Here is a 15,331-nt window from a genome sequence, read left to right as displayed (position 1 = left end):
CTACTTTTCAAAAAGCTTCACTTTGGATTTAAGGCCTACGTCCATTTCCTTTTAAAAACCAAAATCATGCTAGAATTGAATGGTAGACCTAACTGAATCAGTAGGTCAGGGTGAGCATTTAAATATTTTTTTCATATTAGAAGCGAAAAGACAATCGATACTTTTGTTTAATTACATTAGGAAATATTTTTTTTGATATTGAAATTTCAATTATTTTTTTGTATGAAGATACATTAGCTACAGGATGGCAAGAATGCCAATATCAGCTGTCATAATATTTAAACAGTGTTATTTGGATGCATCAGCGAATGGGAAAGAGGGGGCGGGACAGAGGGAATGGGCGTACACCAAAGCACAGCTCCAATCCCGAGCACCACAGTGTTATGTGCTACGAGTGGCCATAATAGCCCAGCGGCCGAATTATGTAAGTGTATAGTAGGACTTCTCTCACAGTAGCGTCTCAGAAACGACAGCACAGCTTTTTACTCCGCCAGTGCGGGAGTTCCACTAAATTGTATTTTACCAACGAACTATTTTGTCCGCAACATGTCTTCAAATAACGTGGCCAGCTTCAATGAGGCAAGAAGAGTCGCTATATTCGGGGGCACACATGGAAATGAAATGTCCGGAGTGACACTTGTAAACCTATGGATGATGAACAGCAGAGAAGAGATACAGAGGAAGGGGGTCGAAACGCAACCCTTCATCACCAACCCAAAGGCAGTGGAGAAATGCTCCAGATACGTGGATACAGATCTCAACCGGGCATTTACAACAGAGAATCTCAGGTAAACGTGATACATTCTAGTGATACTGCGTTATTAGGCTATCGTTACCTCCAGTGGATGTTCGTGCCTGCGATACTGTAGTTTACCTACAGACAGGTTGCCTTGGCAAAACAACGTCGTAGTTGATCCATACAATCACACAGAAAACACTAGTGTGTGCTATTGATAATCCTTGTTAGATGTGAGTGGTCAAAATAGCAGCTTAACCAGGTCCTCTAAAGGTTATAGATCTTGTCATTATTATTCAACAGCAATGCCCATAGCGTTTGAGATAGTCCTACGACCATTTCTATGTTTTGTATGGGTTTTATTACATGATTCATTCAAAAAGCATTATCAGGCGGCCTAGTACCCCCCGACCAGCGCTACAGCTCCGGTTCCATCCGAACAGCTGAGCCGAGCCAGTTCGGAGCCAGGCCAAAAACGTGAGCAGAATAGGACTGAGTTTCAAATGACGGATGACTTTTCCATCGTTCTCGTGAAGTAGAGCGTAAATAAAACAGCCTGACACACAAACAAACATGTCAATCATACACTGCATCCTAACGGTCCACTCCATTTTGACGGACGTTGTTTTAATCGTTGATATTTTTAGGATGTCTTTGGGGCTACAGCTGTCCCGTTTATTGGATCTCTAAGAAGATTATTCGGAATGAGGCACACGCTTCAGCGTCCAACTGTTGGGAAATGGTGGCTGACTCGGGAGATTAGCAACATCAAAACAGTCCTGCTGGTATTAAAAATAGATTAATACCCTGTGCCCTTTATCCATAACACTGTTCCTTGAGCGTGTTTTTCTCACGTGAGTCTGCCCGCACGTGTGTGTGTGTGTGTGTGTGTGTGTGTGTGTGTGTGTGTGTGTGTGTGTGTGTGTGTGTGTGTGTGTGTGTGTGTGTGTGTGTGTGTGTGCGCGCGCGTGCATTTTAATATCTTTTGTTTGTTTGATTGGCATGAATTAGCCAATAATAATTCCAATTTAAATTATGCTATTGAGTGCAGTGCACGTTGACAAAGCCCAAGCTAGAAAATACCAGATATTGAGGGGAAACCAGGTGTGGGAGACGCTGGAACAATGTGTCCCGTTTTAGGGAAGCTACCAGGCTACTTTTGTCTTTTGATTTTTTTGTTTTTTTTTCCTTATCCGTGTCTTTTTTAAGACCTAAGACATTTCGAAATCGTCATGCGGATTTTATTTCTTCAGGTCGAAATACACGCTGTTCCATAATGCAGAGCCTCATTATTCGCCATTATTTTTCTTACAGTAGGCATAGCCTACTATTGGATTAGTCACTACATTTGCTTTCATGATAATTCTCCAGCTTTTTTCCCTTTTAGGTTTGAAGGTTTATTATTAGAGCTAGAAGAAGATCGATAATTCTGGTTTTTTTCTACTGGGTAGCTCTTTGTTAGGAATCTGTAACTCTTACTTTTTGGTTGTAGCCTAAACTGGTGCTTGTAAAGCCTATTCTTTTAGACTAGATAACCTTGTACCAATCATTGACACTCAGTTACTCGCTCTTTGCCCGTTCACAGTAAGCTGATAAGCTTTGTTTATTGGTTAAATTGACATTATAAACAATTGCTCAACTAGTTATTTATATTCTACCCAGCGCCCCAAATGGGAAGGATTTGCCCTACGAGGTGCAAAGAGCCCAGGAAATTAACAGGCTGTTCGGACCTAAAGGAAGCTCGGAGGCCTACGATGTGATCTTTGACCTCCACAACACCACCTCCAACATGGGCTGTACGCTCATACTGGAAAGCTCCAAAGACCACTTCAACCTGCAGATGATGAACTACATCAAGGTGACCATTATGGGTTAATATTAACTAGCATTAACTGCTTCTGCAATCAGTGTCTGTACCTGAGATCGGTTTGATGTGGGCGTTTCAGTCTACAGTGGGTAATGAAGCTTGACTTTCTGTTCATAAATGACTGAATGTTCTCCAAAATGGGAGTTGCTTAAGAAAGCCTAAGTGACTCAGGGCTTCTTACATAATCATCGGCCGACTTGTGTGCTAAAGCAACTGATGCATTAGCTGAAAGGGTCAACCATCCAAAAACCCTAAAAATAATACATTTTCTGGCAAGTCTTATGTCCTTGAGAAATATGAGAACAAACAGTAAAGGCAACCTTAGGGAAACAACTAAGAAACAGTACTATCAGTCACACCCACCACAGCCCTCCATATAAACAGTTAATAGTTAAATAGTTGAGAATACCTGTTTTGGTTTTGTCCTGCAGAAGGCCATCGCACCAGACAGCTGTCCCGTACTGCTGAACGAAGACCCGGGCCTGAAGTACGCCACAGCCCGATCTGTGGCCAAACACTCTGTCGGTGAGTGCTTAGTAGAAGGGCACCCCGACACCTCCTTTAACCTTGGGGACCCTGCATCGTGACACCATGGATCGTCTCCCCGTGTCACCTTAAAGTATATACCCATGCTAATGTGTGTTTGTTTTTTTGTTACAGGTTTGGAGGTAGGCCCTCAACCTCAAGGTGTTCTGAGGAGCAACATCTTTGAAGCCATGAGGATCATATTGAAACATGCCCTGGACTTTATTGAATTATTTAATGAAGGTAAAGGTGGCTGTCTGTGCTTGCCCACAATGGCGGGAGCCACGCGGCGATATTGCTAAACATTGTCTTATGTCTTGCAAGAACAGACAGGCAGGAGTTGTTGGCAGGAAATATAAACGTCTGAAGATGACAAAATATATAATTTTTAATCTAATTTGTAAAAGTCCCCTCTTCTTGCAAGAACGGAGCGGTGGGCCAGAAATAAAATTGTCTGACGCCAAAAGCCACCTAAGCTGCTTTGGAAAGCAGATCATGCTTTCCAAAATGATCTGCATTTTATTTGTATTCTGCATTACCGCTTCCCCGTTTGCTTCCCTGCATCAAAACAAAAAGAGACAAAAAGTAGAACAATGCTTGAAACTCCTAGGTAGTTCTATTCTGCGTGCTCTGCTCCAAACAACAGTCACGTTAGGCCCTTTCCTTTAGATGAGCGGCTGCTGAAAAGCAAGTTTGTTCGGACTTGGTTCGTTTCCATGTCGTTGGGGCTGGCCTGCTGCCAACGCTTTGCTAATCTGCTGTTGTGAGAGCGCACCATGCTGGAGCTGCTAAACAGGCTGTTCTAACTTCATGAATTGCTTCTCCTGTTCTCGCCTTTGAAGGAACAACTCGTTTTGTTCTGTGGGATGTTTATTATCGGCTATGCTGGGAAAATACATCCCCGGCTTTGTTTTCTGGTCAAAATGACTGCTAAATATCGGCCGATAAGTAGATTCTGCAGTTAATCCTTTAGGCTATTTCTTGATGGATTTTGTGATTGGTATATTATGATTCATTAGAAGCATTTTGGAGCTTTGTGCCTTCTTTGTCTTGAGGGGATGCTAGCATCTCTTCAATACATTAACAATATTTGTGAATGGAGTTCTGAAAAGTCCCAAAAAGCTTATTAAATGTCTCTTAAAGAGAGGGAGTATAGTGCAATGAAAAGATTATTTTTACTAGTAATTTTGTAATAATTTATGAATGTTTGATTTTGTACGGTGACCTTGAGTGTCAAGAAAGGCGCCCATAAATAAAATCCATTATTATTATTATTATTATTATTATTTATGTAATTTATACCATCTTCAGCTATATATATATCATTGAGAAAAATAAAGAATATCGTGTGTTTGTTTTTTCAGGTGTTGAATTCCCTCCGTGCACAGTAGATGTCTTCAAAGTCTCTGAAAGGATGGATTACCCCAGAGACGCCAATGGCAACATTATCGCCATGGTTCACCCCAATCTACAGGTAAATAACCCCCCCCGACACCGTCACATACTATTAACTACTGTGTCGTTCAGCTTTTCATCCAAAGCGGATTACAATCACTTGTTAACAAACACCTGCCATTAATGAGTAATGGTGAACTCACAGTTCCCATACTAGCTTTCATGACTCTGGAGGAGGAAGTCTATGAGTGGCTGGGAGAATGTGTGCGCTAGCAGGTTGTTTATCCAACAAATTGGTTAATTGTCCTCTCTCTTGTTTATTTCCTCTGCCGCGGCGGTTCCAGGACTGTGACTGGGAGCCTCTGACCCCGGGCGACCCAATGTTCCAAACCTTTGACGGCAAGACCATTCCCTACGAGGGGGCGGGCGCCGTGTACCCCACCTTCATCAATGAGGCGGCTTATTATGAGAAGCAGCAGGCCTTCGTGACCACGAGAAGAGAAACGTTGGCCGCCAACGCCATCAGAAAAGTGTAAAAGAAAAACCTGTGGTTTCATGCTAATCGGATTGAGGCAGCATGAAAACTTTGGCGTTTGGAGATTTGAAATATACTAAGCAATAATTTTTTGATTTTAAATGTTTTATTTCCTCCTTTTTTTTTTTTTTAAATGATATATGTGTGTGTGTGTGTCTGTGTGTTTTTCATCGTTATAATCTTGACAGAAAAGTTTCATCGCTCCTGTCTAATTTTGCTATGCATTTCTTGCAAAGAGCACTAATTAACTATGCAACAAACCCGAGGGAGTGTTGATTAGGTCCTTTTGTAAAAGGGTTTGAAGTTCAGACTACATTGTCGTGGTAACTATTTATGCTACTATTGTTATTTGCACATGATTTCCATTTTAGAAAAAGTGATTAGTGTCAAATTCTTTCGCCATTGTCATTGTGATGAATGACTGAGTAATCATACACTGCCGCTGATCTATTTCTAATTTATATTAATGCTTTATTTCCATAACTGCTCAGGAAGGCCATTTGTGAACCTACATTTTGACCACTGGCTTAAAAGTGTGAACTCGAAATTGGTACGTTTTTGTGGCCTTCAACTGCAATAGCAACTTTTAAACCTCCAAAAGATAACCCCAGGGTTTGCATCTATGGTTCTATCCTATTGTTGCCTTAATAGAGATTTAAATGTGTTAGTATAGTGTCGTATGTTGTAACCATTTGTAAAGTATATGTTTATTTCAGTGAGCAACTGGGATGCACAATTCTATACCATATTTTTATGATGTTTGTTATTTTGAAATACTAGTGTATTGGATGTTAAACAGGGAAGATGTATGTAATTTTTGACCTAATATGTTTTTCCTGTGTTGTCTGTTGTCTGTTGAAGATTTTCAATGTAATTTAGTAGTAAATCTATTTTCTGTAGGCATTACTTTGAGTAATATGCCTTTTAAATATTCTAACTTTTCTGAATCCTGAATTTGATATGATCAATAAATCAAACATGCTACACTTGACTAAAAATCTTGACAGTTTTGCGAATATATAATTTCTTCTATAGCCACAAGAGGGCAACACACTCCCACTAATACAATGAATTCAGTCGGCGTTACAATTGCTCTAGTCTATACAATGCTTTTCTCAATAGACTCCACTTTACATTGCAGAATAGAAGCGAAGACCTCAAATCCATACAGTGACACATAGATAGTAAATTTTAAACATAAACTGGTATCTTTGGCTGGTAGTCCTACAGTGTGGATTTATCAATATATCAATTTTAATATGAAGGCATGTTGAAGTTGCTAAAGTTCGACAAGCTTCTCTAGATGTTTGCGGATCGAACATCGATCGTCATTATCCTTTGACGTCAGGGGTGTGTGATGGTTTGTAGTACGATTACAGGAGTCTCAGGAGCTGCAGGTTGGTTGCGTGGCGCCATCTCTCCCTTAATTGCTGTAACCCAATCAGGGCTTGGTAACATCATGCGGATCGATGAGTTTGCTCTGGCCAGAGGGCGCTTGGTGGAAGTGGGTGAATCCTTCAGGTCTTGGAGAGGATCCAACAGGGTACTCAGCGTATCATCAAGCATCATCACCTCACCATATTTTAGTCTCTCTCTCTCTCTCTCTCTCTCTCTCTCTCTCTCTCTCTCTCTCTCTCTCTCTCTCTCTCTCTCCCAGAGGGATGTATTTTGTCCTCTCCTCATATCATATAGCATTACGTTGTACTGGCTGACGGAGGTTTTAGTTGAATGAATTTGTCGTTAATGTGTTGTATTCTTCTTTTAATTTTGTGTCTGTGCGTGTGCGCGCGCGTGCGCGTGCGTGCGTGTGCGTGCGTGTGTGTGTGTGTGTGTGTGTGTGTGTGTGTGTGTGTGTGTGTGTGTGTGTGTGTGTGTGTGTCAGCATAGCCTACTATGGATTAAAATAATTTATCATGTCACGTGTAATACATTTTTTAAGCAAAATATATTGTTTTACAACATCAAGGGGGAGCGAGAAAAACTGGTTGTAGGCTCTATGAAAAGCCTCACATGTACGAACAAGCTTTGGGCGATATAGACACGACATTGACACCCCTACCATCAGACATCGATCACTGCTGCGCCATCCCCGTTCATCGGATCTTCAACTGGTTCTACGTCATCAGCACCTCAATACCGGAAGACTCCAACTTTTTTGGCAGTTGGTTGAGTGAAGGTGGTGCAAACAGTTGTCCTGTGTGGTGTGTATTCTTCTACTACTTCGTTTGCGTGAGACGGTTGTGCACTCTCTTTGTTGATTAAATTGACGTTTTGAACCGTACACATGTCACAGAGGAGCAAGTGACGGACGGAGTGGGGGGGTAGAGACGGGTTCGAACCATTCACGGAGTAGGGGTGCTGCGGAGATCAGCGTGGACGATGTGGGAACAAGAAGAGTTCGAAAAGCACTGGCGGAATGAATTTCCCGACGGAGATGTTCCTCGTATGGATTTAATTTCACTGGAGGACGTCGAGACGGAGCTGGAGAATTGCAAAGCCAACCTCAAAAAGCTCCAGAGTGCACTTTCAGAGGAAAAATTCAAGGTGATCTACCTACAGACCACCATAGCGCGGCAGAAGAGAAGTTACGACAAGGGAAGGTTTGATCGTAAAGATGAAAACTTTAATGCTGACACTGGGTTTAAGAGCAAGATGGGGAAGGCTCCTCCGGAGGGTTTAAAGCCCGTGAGTGGGAAACTTCAGTCGCAACAAGGGGACAAAGGCGTTGGAGACCCACAGGGGAATTTTATCAGCCCGATCAGCTCCGTGAGCAAGGTGAACCGCAAGGCGGGTAAACCTATCCCGGTGCCGCCGAGGACGTCCAGCATGCCGAAAGGGAACCCGATCCTCACCGTTGTCTCTCAGGTGGATGGAAACGGCGTTGGCATATGTAAGCCCGCCACCATTGACCACCAGCAGGAAAGTGACCACGAGTATGAAGATTTGGAAATGAATGAGAAATTTGTCAAGTGTAACCTATTGGGACCGAAGGCTGCGGTGAAGGACGGCCTCCGGGACGCCTTGTGTCCATTCCGCCAGAGTAGGGACGGCGACTCCAGCGACGACGGGAGGCTGTCGCCGTCATTGATGCAGGTTCCCCGCAGACCGTCCCGCGGCTCTGGAAGCAGCACCCCGGACAGACGCAGTGACGGCTATCTGAGCTCCGAGCACGATGACTCCTCCTCTGCAGGTAATGGTCAGCCTTTCCAACGTGGCACTGTGATTGAAAGGGGCACTGTGATTGACAGGGGCACTGTGATTGACAGTGGCACAGTGATTGACAGTTCATGTGTACATCACACAACTATGTGCTGTTTGATTCCAGAAGATCTTGAATTCGTTAATGCAGATGTGCATGCCTACTACCCTATGACATGACAAATTAGTCAACTTTTCAGGAGGCATACAGACAATGTGTTGTTTACATTCACTATCATGTATGCATAAAAACCGTCTCCAATGCCTCATCAAAATGTTGCACATCATCTTAAAATCATAACACCATGAAACAAACATCAAAGCCGTTAGGGTTTGGAAAATAAACATAAAACAGTAGGCAGAGACAGCAATGCCCGTTTTGCAGGGCGTGAGTTGCGTTATGATGCTACGGCAGGATAGACAGCAGGGTAGTTTTCTTTCAGGGTAAGTAGCACTAATGCCTGCAATCGGTCGGTTTCACTTCCATAAGGGCTGCATTTGAGGTTTAGGCATGAAACAGATGCGTCACGCTGAATAAACGTTAATTTGGAAATAGTTACAGTTGTGTGTGTTTATAGTCCATTTGTTTTAGTTGTATCAACAGCATCTTGTGCATATACATGTTGTGCAAACAGTATATTATCCTGCCCTGTCATTTCCAACACTGCCCAATTGCTAGACATGTTACTCTTCTTACAGACTTCCTCTTTTAGCTACATTGGATTTCTGTGACCGTTTAGTGACTCAACCTCATTCACACGCAGAGACATTCACACTAAGCTTCCATACGCATGGTTAGGTTTCGTGCCAGACCTAGCAAGGAAGAGATGAGATGAAAATGAATTGGTCATCGTACCCAGTACCACGCATCACAGTCAATATTAGAAATACAATTATGTCGTAAAGTGCTAATATAATGTGGTGGACATCACCGTGAACATGATCATTACTGTTTGATATTGATGTGATGGTGTCCAGCAACTAGACATAATGTGTTATTACCAGCACTCATTCATAGCCAACTGTTTGGACAAAATCAGACGACATCCAGGTATTCTCTGGCGCCGCTGGCCTCTTCTGTTGCTCTGGTAACCTTTACTGTGGCAGCACAACCTTGGAACAGGGTTTAGGAGAGGCTGAAATGAGGATGTCTCTCGGCTGAAAGCTGCATTCAGCCCCTCATATATTGGTACAACTAAGCTAGTAATGTGTCATTGTGTGGGAAATTGACTTCCCTGATGCTGTCCATTATGATTAAGCAAAGTGTGACAGCAGTGTTTATCTCATGGGGTTTGTTGTATATTTTTCTTCAAATCAGCTTGTTAGTTCGTTCATGTAATACAGGAGTCCCCCCCCCCCCCCCCCCCCCCCCCCACTCCGCCGTCAGACTCTTGTTGTATTCCGAGAATCCCTTTTGCATGCTCAGCAACAGGCCGGACAGAGTGGAAGTCTCTTAATGAGCTTTCTCTGCTGTTGTCCAGAAGGATAATGAGGTTTGGATTGTGGATTGTGATCCAACACAATGAGAAGAACAGGGGACCGACAGAGACCCTCCCAGATCAATCAGATTCCCCTTGAGATTTACCCCTGCTGGAACGGTAGCCATGTTCATGTTCATGGTGGGGAGGGGCAGCATTCTTCCTCATAGCCTATTTAAAATGCTGCTATTCAGGAATTCATATTTTAGCTTTGTTTTTTAAAGATGTGTGTGTGTGTGTATGTCTGTGCGTACAGGTTTTTGATTGAGTGTGTGTCTGTGTATGTGTGTGTCACAGCACGAGCTCTTAATCATTCCAGTGTCCTGACTGTGTGTCACCTGCTTCTTTTTAGTTGAGGTATTTTGTTTTAATAACCATCTCGGCTGGAGACTGGAGTCCTCCATGTATCCCCAGGTGATGGGCTGTATTGAATCTCCTCTCGTGGCAAAGCGAATGGCCCCACCCAAAACAGGGTTGGAGTTAGCTGTTTTTAGCCTGACACGTCTTCAGGAGCAACATGTATATACACTAAAATGCACCCTGTGACCACATAACAATTCATTTTTAATGTTAAGCAATCTCAAAGTATGCTGTAGGCTGTTTTGAGGAGCTACATTGCTTGATGGAAGAATGAATATATATTTGGAACGGTAGCCATGTTCATGCATCCCTCCCCATAACAAACAGTCACATACTCAGACAGGCATACTTTGACACAGGGGGTCTTTTTCCTGCCCACGCCTTTGTCTACCGGCCTCTGTTGGGAAGGGGTCAATGCACAAGGTCATGTGGTTCAAAGAATGAAAATGGAGGGGGTGGCTGTGTTCCTACGTGCTGGTAAGTGGTCATCATGTGGAACAGGGTGATTCACCTCACCAGTGTTCAAGCACTTGGGGCCTCCCCCTACCCACATTAACTGCTTGAAGAAACAGTCTGGTTATTGTCGCCTGTTGGTGATATCTACAGGTTAGAACTTAATAACTATAGCATTTTCAAGTTCTAACCTGGAAACATCACCAACAGTCTACAAATGACCAAAAAAATACCTTGGTGTTTGAAACATCACTTTATTACAATGTAATTTAAACCTCAAATGCCCGGTTGGTCTTCAATGTCTTTTTTCCCCGGTAAGATTTGGTTAAGCTCAGTGATGCAGCAGTTCTCATCCCTCCAGTAGCCTCGCCAAAGTAGTGGGTTTAGAATGGGGTAAGTAATACCGCATCGCATTCATCGGAAGGAATACGCTCACGCCTACGTCTAGTCTTATCACTGAGAGTGCTCTCACCACCTCCTCCTGAAACCTGTTTTAGTTTTAACACCACTCGCATCCAATATTTCACCAAGTCGTTGTTTGATCAGTGACAAAGTACGAGTGGTATGCCTGTGTGTGTGTGTGTGTGAGGGGTGTGTGTGTGTGTATGTATGTGTGTGTTGGTATATTTTCCAATCCGCTCCCGGAGGGGGTCATATAAAAGGTGTTCCCTCCTACACACGAGTGCCGGTAAGGGCTCTCCTCTCAATACTGCTTCCTGTTTGACATTTGGAAGGTACTAACCCGAAAAAACGATGACCGTTGTCAGTAACATCTGCGCTAGGCACTGCATTAGTCCAAAAGCCTTTCGGACCTTATCTTTTATTTAGTTGTAGTATGTCGGTCTAAATTCCAAGACAAAAGGTTGTAATCTAGTCATTCAGTGGAACTGTTGATATTGAATTAGGGTGCCAGCCCACACACAACAGCTATGGTTAAACTATCTCAGCTTATCAAATGTTTGTTGTCTGTAAAGAATTTAAACATTGTAGCTCGCAGTATCCCTGGCGGGTTTCACAAACCGCCACGAGTGAACAACTTTCCAGTAAGGAAAACGTCTCTAATATGTTGGCTTTAGGCTTTGCACAACACCCATGTCCTGGTGACATCATCACAGATGTGTCAGAGGCTGTACGTTTTTCCTTCCTCCATTGCCCATTACTTCAGACGTCCTATGATTCATAGTTTTTTGTCTTTACCAGAAAGGCTTTGGTTTTTTGATGAGGGTCGGGCATTCAACATTCACAGTTTGGCCTTGGAAGACAAAGCCAAAACAGACGTGTCTTTGTCACCCGAGAGAGAAATTCTACACACTCACACTCATTCTCCCTCTCAGACTCTTAACCAGTCCCAGTTCTGTTGAAACGTCAGGGCTAGTCCAGGCTCGTAATCCTCAGCAGGTTTTGGGGGGGGGGGGGGGCAGCATTCTTCCTCATAGCCTATTTAAGATGTTGCTATTATGGAATTCATATTTTAGCTTTGTTTTTTAAAGACGTGTGTGTGTGTCTGTGTGTCTGCGTACAAGTTTGTGAGTGAGTGTGTGTGTGTGTGTGTGTCACAGCACAAGCTCTTAATCATTCCAGTGTCCTGACTGTGTGTCACCTGCTTCTTTTTTAATTGAGGTATTTTGTTTTAATAACCATCTCAGCTGGAGACTGGAGTCCTCCATGTATCCCTAGGTGATGGGCTGTATTGAATCTCCTCTCGTTCCAAAGCGAATGGCCCCACCCAAAACAGGGTTGGAGTTAGCTGTTTTCAGCCTGACAGGTCTTCCCGAGCAACACATATATACACTAAAAAGCACCCTGTGACCACATAACAATTCATTATTAATATTAAGCAATCTCAAAGTATGCTGTAGGCTGTTTTGAGGAGTTACATTGCTTGATGGAAGAATGAATATATATATTTTTTTACATTTTATGTTGCTCTGTGTTTACTTTGCAAAATCATACTAGGTAGTGTAAAGTAACTGTTTTAGTAATCGCATTATAAAAATAATAAGCAAATGATCTCCCCTACCAACGAAATAAGGTGAGTCAGCTTCAATGTTTGTCCCCCCCAACACCATGCGGAGCCCCAAGTTCACCGTGTAATGTAAAGAATCCATGACGCGATTCGTTTTATCACACATTTGAGCAGCCGGTGTGTAGCTTGTTTAGACTACGTTGGCGTGAAGGTGAGCGTGCAATGCATGATGAGACAGGATGTGGATGCACACAAGGGGTGGAGCCGAAGAGCTGCATCTAGCTTGATGTCAGTGGAGAAGTTCACAACGAAGGGGAATTCACCATTAATGGGAATGTGTGCATTCCCCCTCTCCCCCCCACCTTACTAAAATTCCCTTTTTCAACCCCAATTTGCGATTCTGACTTCTGTTATATTGCCAGTATTCAATTGTGACCTTTCTAGGATTTTGTATTCTGGTGTTTCCCTGACACATTCTTTGTCACTAACGCATTGGAAGAAAAACAGTTTAAAAGCGGCACAGAAGCTAGTGGAAATATAGTGGTGGTTACTAAATACGTCGTATCTAATAATTATTTGGTCTCTTTTCCAATTGGTGGGGACTAATTTGGCCCCAAAGTGGCCGTTGGCAGTGGATCCTAATTCCGCATGCCTGTCTTCCTGCTGACGTCTGATACTTCAACGTGCGTCACAGCATCAGGCCGGAAAAGGGGCAAAAAGGTGCATTTCCACCCGGGTGACATGTTTCCATCACTATCGGAGATGGAAATGATTAATACCAGTGATTACTGCAGGGTCATTTGTCACCTTAATCAATGCCCATGGTAACCTTTTCGACTAAAAAGAAAAACCAGTTGTTGGGTTTTTGGTCCAGTAATAAAGTGTGTGTGTGTGTGTGTGTGTGTGTGTGTGTGTGTGTGTGTGTGTGTGTGTGTGTGTGTGTGTGTGTGTGTGTGTGTGTGTGTGTGTGTGTGTGTGTGTGTGTGTGTGTGTGTGTGTGTGTGTGAACCTGTAGCATTGGGTTGAAGGTGTGAACTGGTGCTCTTGTTTCAGTTGGTGGAGATCTCTTCCACTACCGTTGCTTGAAGTTTCACACATAGACCTCTGAATCCGAACATTTACACTCTAATGCTTTGACCAGATTATCACAGTTGTTATCCACACCTCCAGAGGGTTGTTGTTCCTCATCGACACCCTGTTTGTAGGGTGTGTCACACTACCTTGCCCTGGCCTGTCATGCTCAATAGTGTCGCGTGAAGCTGTCATTGGCCGAGAACTCTTATAGAGGTCTGCAATTCGGCTGCCAAACCCCACGGATCAAAAGGTTCATTCATTAGTGGGAGTGTGAAACACGGGGGTTGGATTGACTGGACATCTTGGAAGATTGTCTTGTTTGCTTTCCCCTCCATTCTCCAGAAAGCTATTAAGATGAGTCACTGACTGGACCATGATACCGTTCTTCAACAAAGAACAGTCTTAAAAGCAAGTGCTTCCGAACTGTGTCCCTGAGATTCAGTTGTTTCAAACCGGTTTCCGAAAATTGTAATTTTTTACCAGTAAGTTGATTTCTTTGTGGTGTGTCACTGTCTGCCTTCTGGGTATAATAATTGAATTCTGAAATTAAATTTCGTAGGGCTTCCAAAAAAAGTCCCAGTTCACCCAGATTTGATCTGGTCTACAATCAGGATTTGGATATTAATCTGATGTCTGATATGTGAGACCAGTTTTCAAATCTCAAAGTTTGCGGAGAACATTGTGTCGCAATTCAAGTAGACATCTCCTAAAGGGAAATTAGGGTTTGGTTAATAGTGAGTAGCGGGGCGATTTCGGGGGAGTTTTTTTGTGAGTATGAGGTGATGATACTGCAGTGTGATAGGGTGGTTTTGTGCACGCATGGTACAGAATGGTGGTGAGACAGTTCGGAGGGGAGCCAGGATGAGGCTACAAGGTGATACAGAATGCAAATCCTTTTGCTTCTGAAAGTAGTGGTTTTCCTGTTCTCTTCAATCCTCAAGATAAATAAATGAGGCCAGATAAAGCCTAGTTTCAACAAATGTTTGTCAGCGGGGAGAACCTTGTTTAGCGGGTATCTCGTAAATCTGTCAACAAAAGGGAAATAAACATATCCAGCCTCATTATCAACCAGTCAGCTTGCTGTGCTTATCTTTCTAATATGGTCATGCGTACACTCCAACAAACCAAGTCACTGGGCCACTGGAGCAACGCTAGTAATGATTCACTTTCTCTATGAGTGTGTGTGTGTGTGTGTGTGTGTGTGTGTGTGTGTGTGTGTGTGTGTGTGTGTGTGTGTGTGTGTGTGTGTGTGTGTGTGTGTGTGTGTGTGTGTGTGTGTGTGTGTGTGTGTCCACCTTTTGTTATTCATGACGGGCTGACTCGTGGCCTCGATGCATCCTTTCTCAATAATTACCTTGATGTACGTCCCCCTGATGACTCCTACCCTACTGCCATCTACACCGGTCTCCCCATTACAATAACTCATCGTCCTTTCAATATCCTTCCAATGCAATATTAATGCCCGCGTAGACATAAGTGTGTATTGATTTCATCCGAGTTGCCCTGCAAAATAACCTAAACCTTTTTATAAACAAGCTCCAGTCAGACTGTTTAAGGAACAGCTAAGCCATGTTGCAGGGCAGCTCATGGTTTAACAAAGTCTGCTCTGCCATACACCCAGAGCATGGTCATTGAGTGCTCCCAAAACGTTAAGAAGGTGGAGAGGTGTGTGTGTGTGTGTGTGTGTGTGTGTGTGTGTGTGTGTGTGGTTGTGTGTGTGTGTGTGTGTGTGTGTGTGTGTGTG

General features: G+C 43.3%; 2 protein-coding genes across 2 annotated transcripts in view; both read left to right on the top strand.

The window, feature by feature from the left end:
* The first annotated feature begins 388 nt into the window (after positions 1-388).
* Positions 389-6,044, top strand: aspa (aspartoacylase). Its single transcript, XM_030360574.1, has 6 exons — positions 389-788; positions 2,399-2,594; positions 3,035-3,128; positions 3,264-3,371; positions 4,493-4,602; positions 4,868-6,044. The coding sequence occupies exons 1-6, from the start codon at positions 547-549 to the stop codon at positions 5,057-5,059; spliced, it is 942 nt and encodes a 313-aa protein (XP_030216434.1). The 5' UTR covers positions 389-546; the 3' UTR covers positions 5,060-6,044.
* A 1,134-nt stretch (positions 6,045-7,178) lies between these two features.
* abr (ABR activator of RhoGEF and GTPase) overlaps positions 7,179-15,331 on the top strand; it is a 110,578-nt gene continuing 102,425 nt past the window's right edge. The window contains exon 1 of the mRNA XM_030362556.1: positions 7,179-8,248. Coding sequence (XP_030218416.1) covers positions 7,438-8,248 — 811 coding nt within the window. The 5' untranslated portion in view covers positions 7,179-7,437. The remainder of the gene's footprint in view (positions 8,249-15,331) is intronic.

This window comes from Gadus morhua, chromosome 7 (genome assembly GCF_902167405.1).
Source record: "Gadus morhua chromosome 7, gadMor3.0, whole genome shotgun sequence".
Lineage (NCBI taxonomy): Eukaryota > Metazoa > Chordata > Actinopteri > Gadiformes > Gadidae > Gadus > Gadus morhua.
Note: the sequence above shows the minus strand (reverse complement) of the source record. Positions and strands in the feature narration are given on the sequence as shown.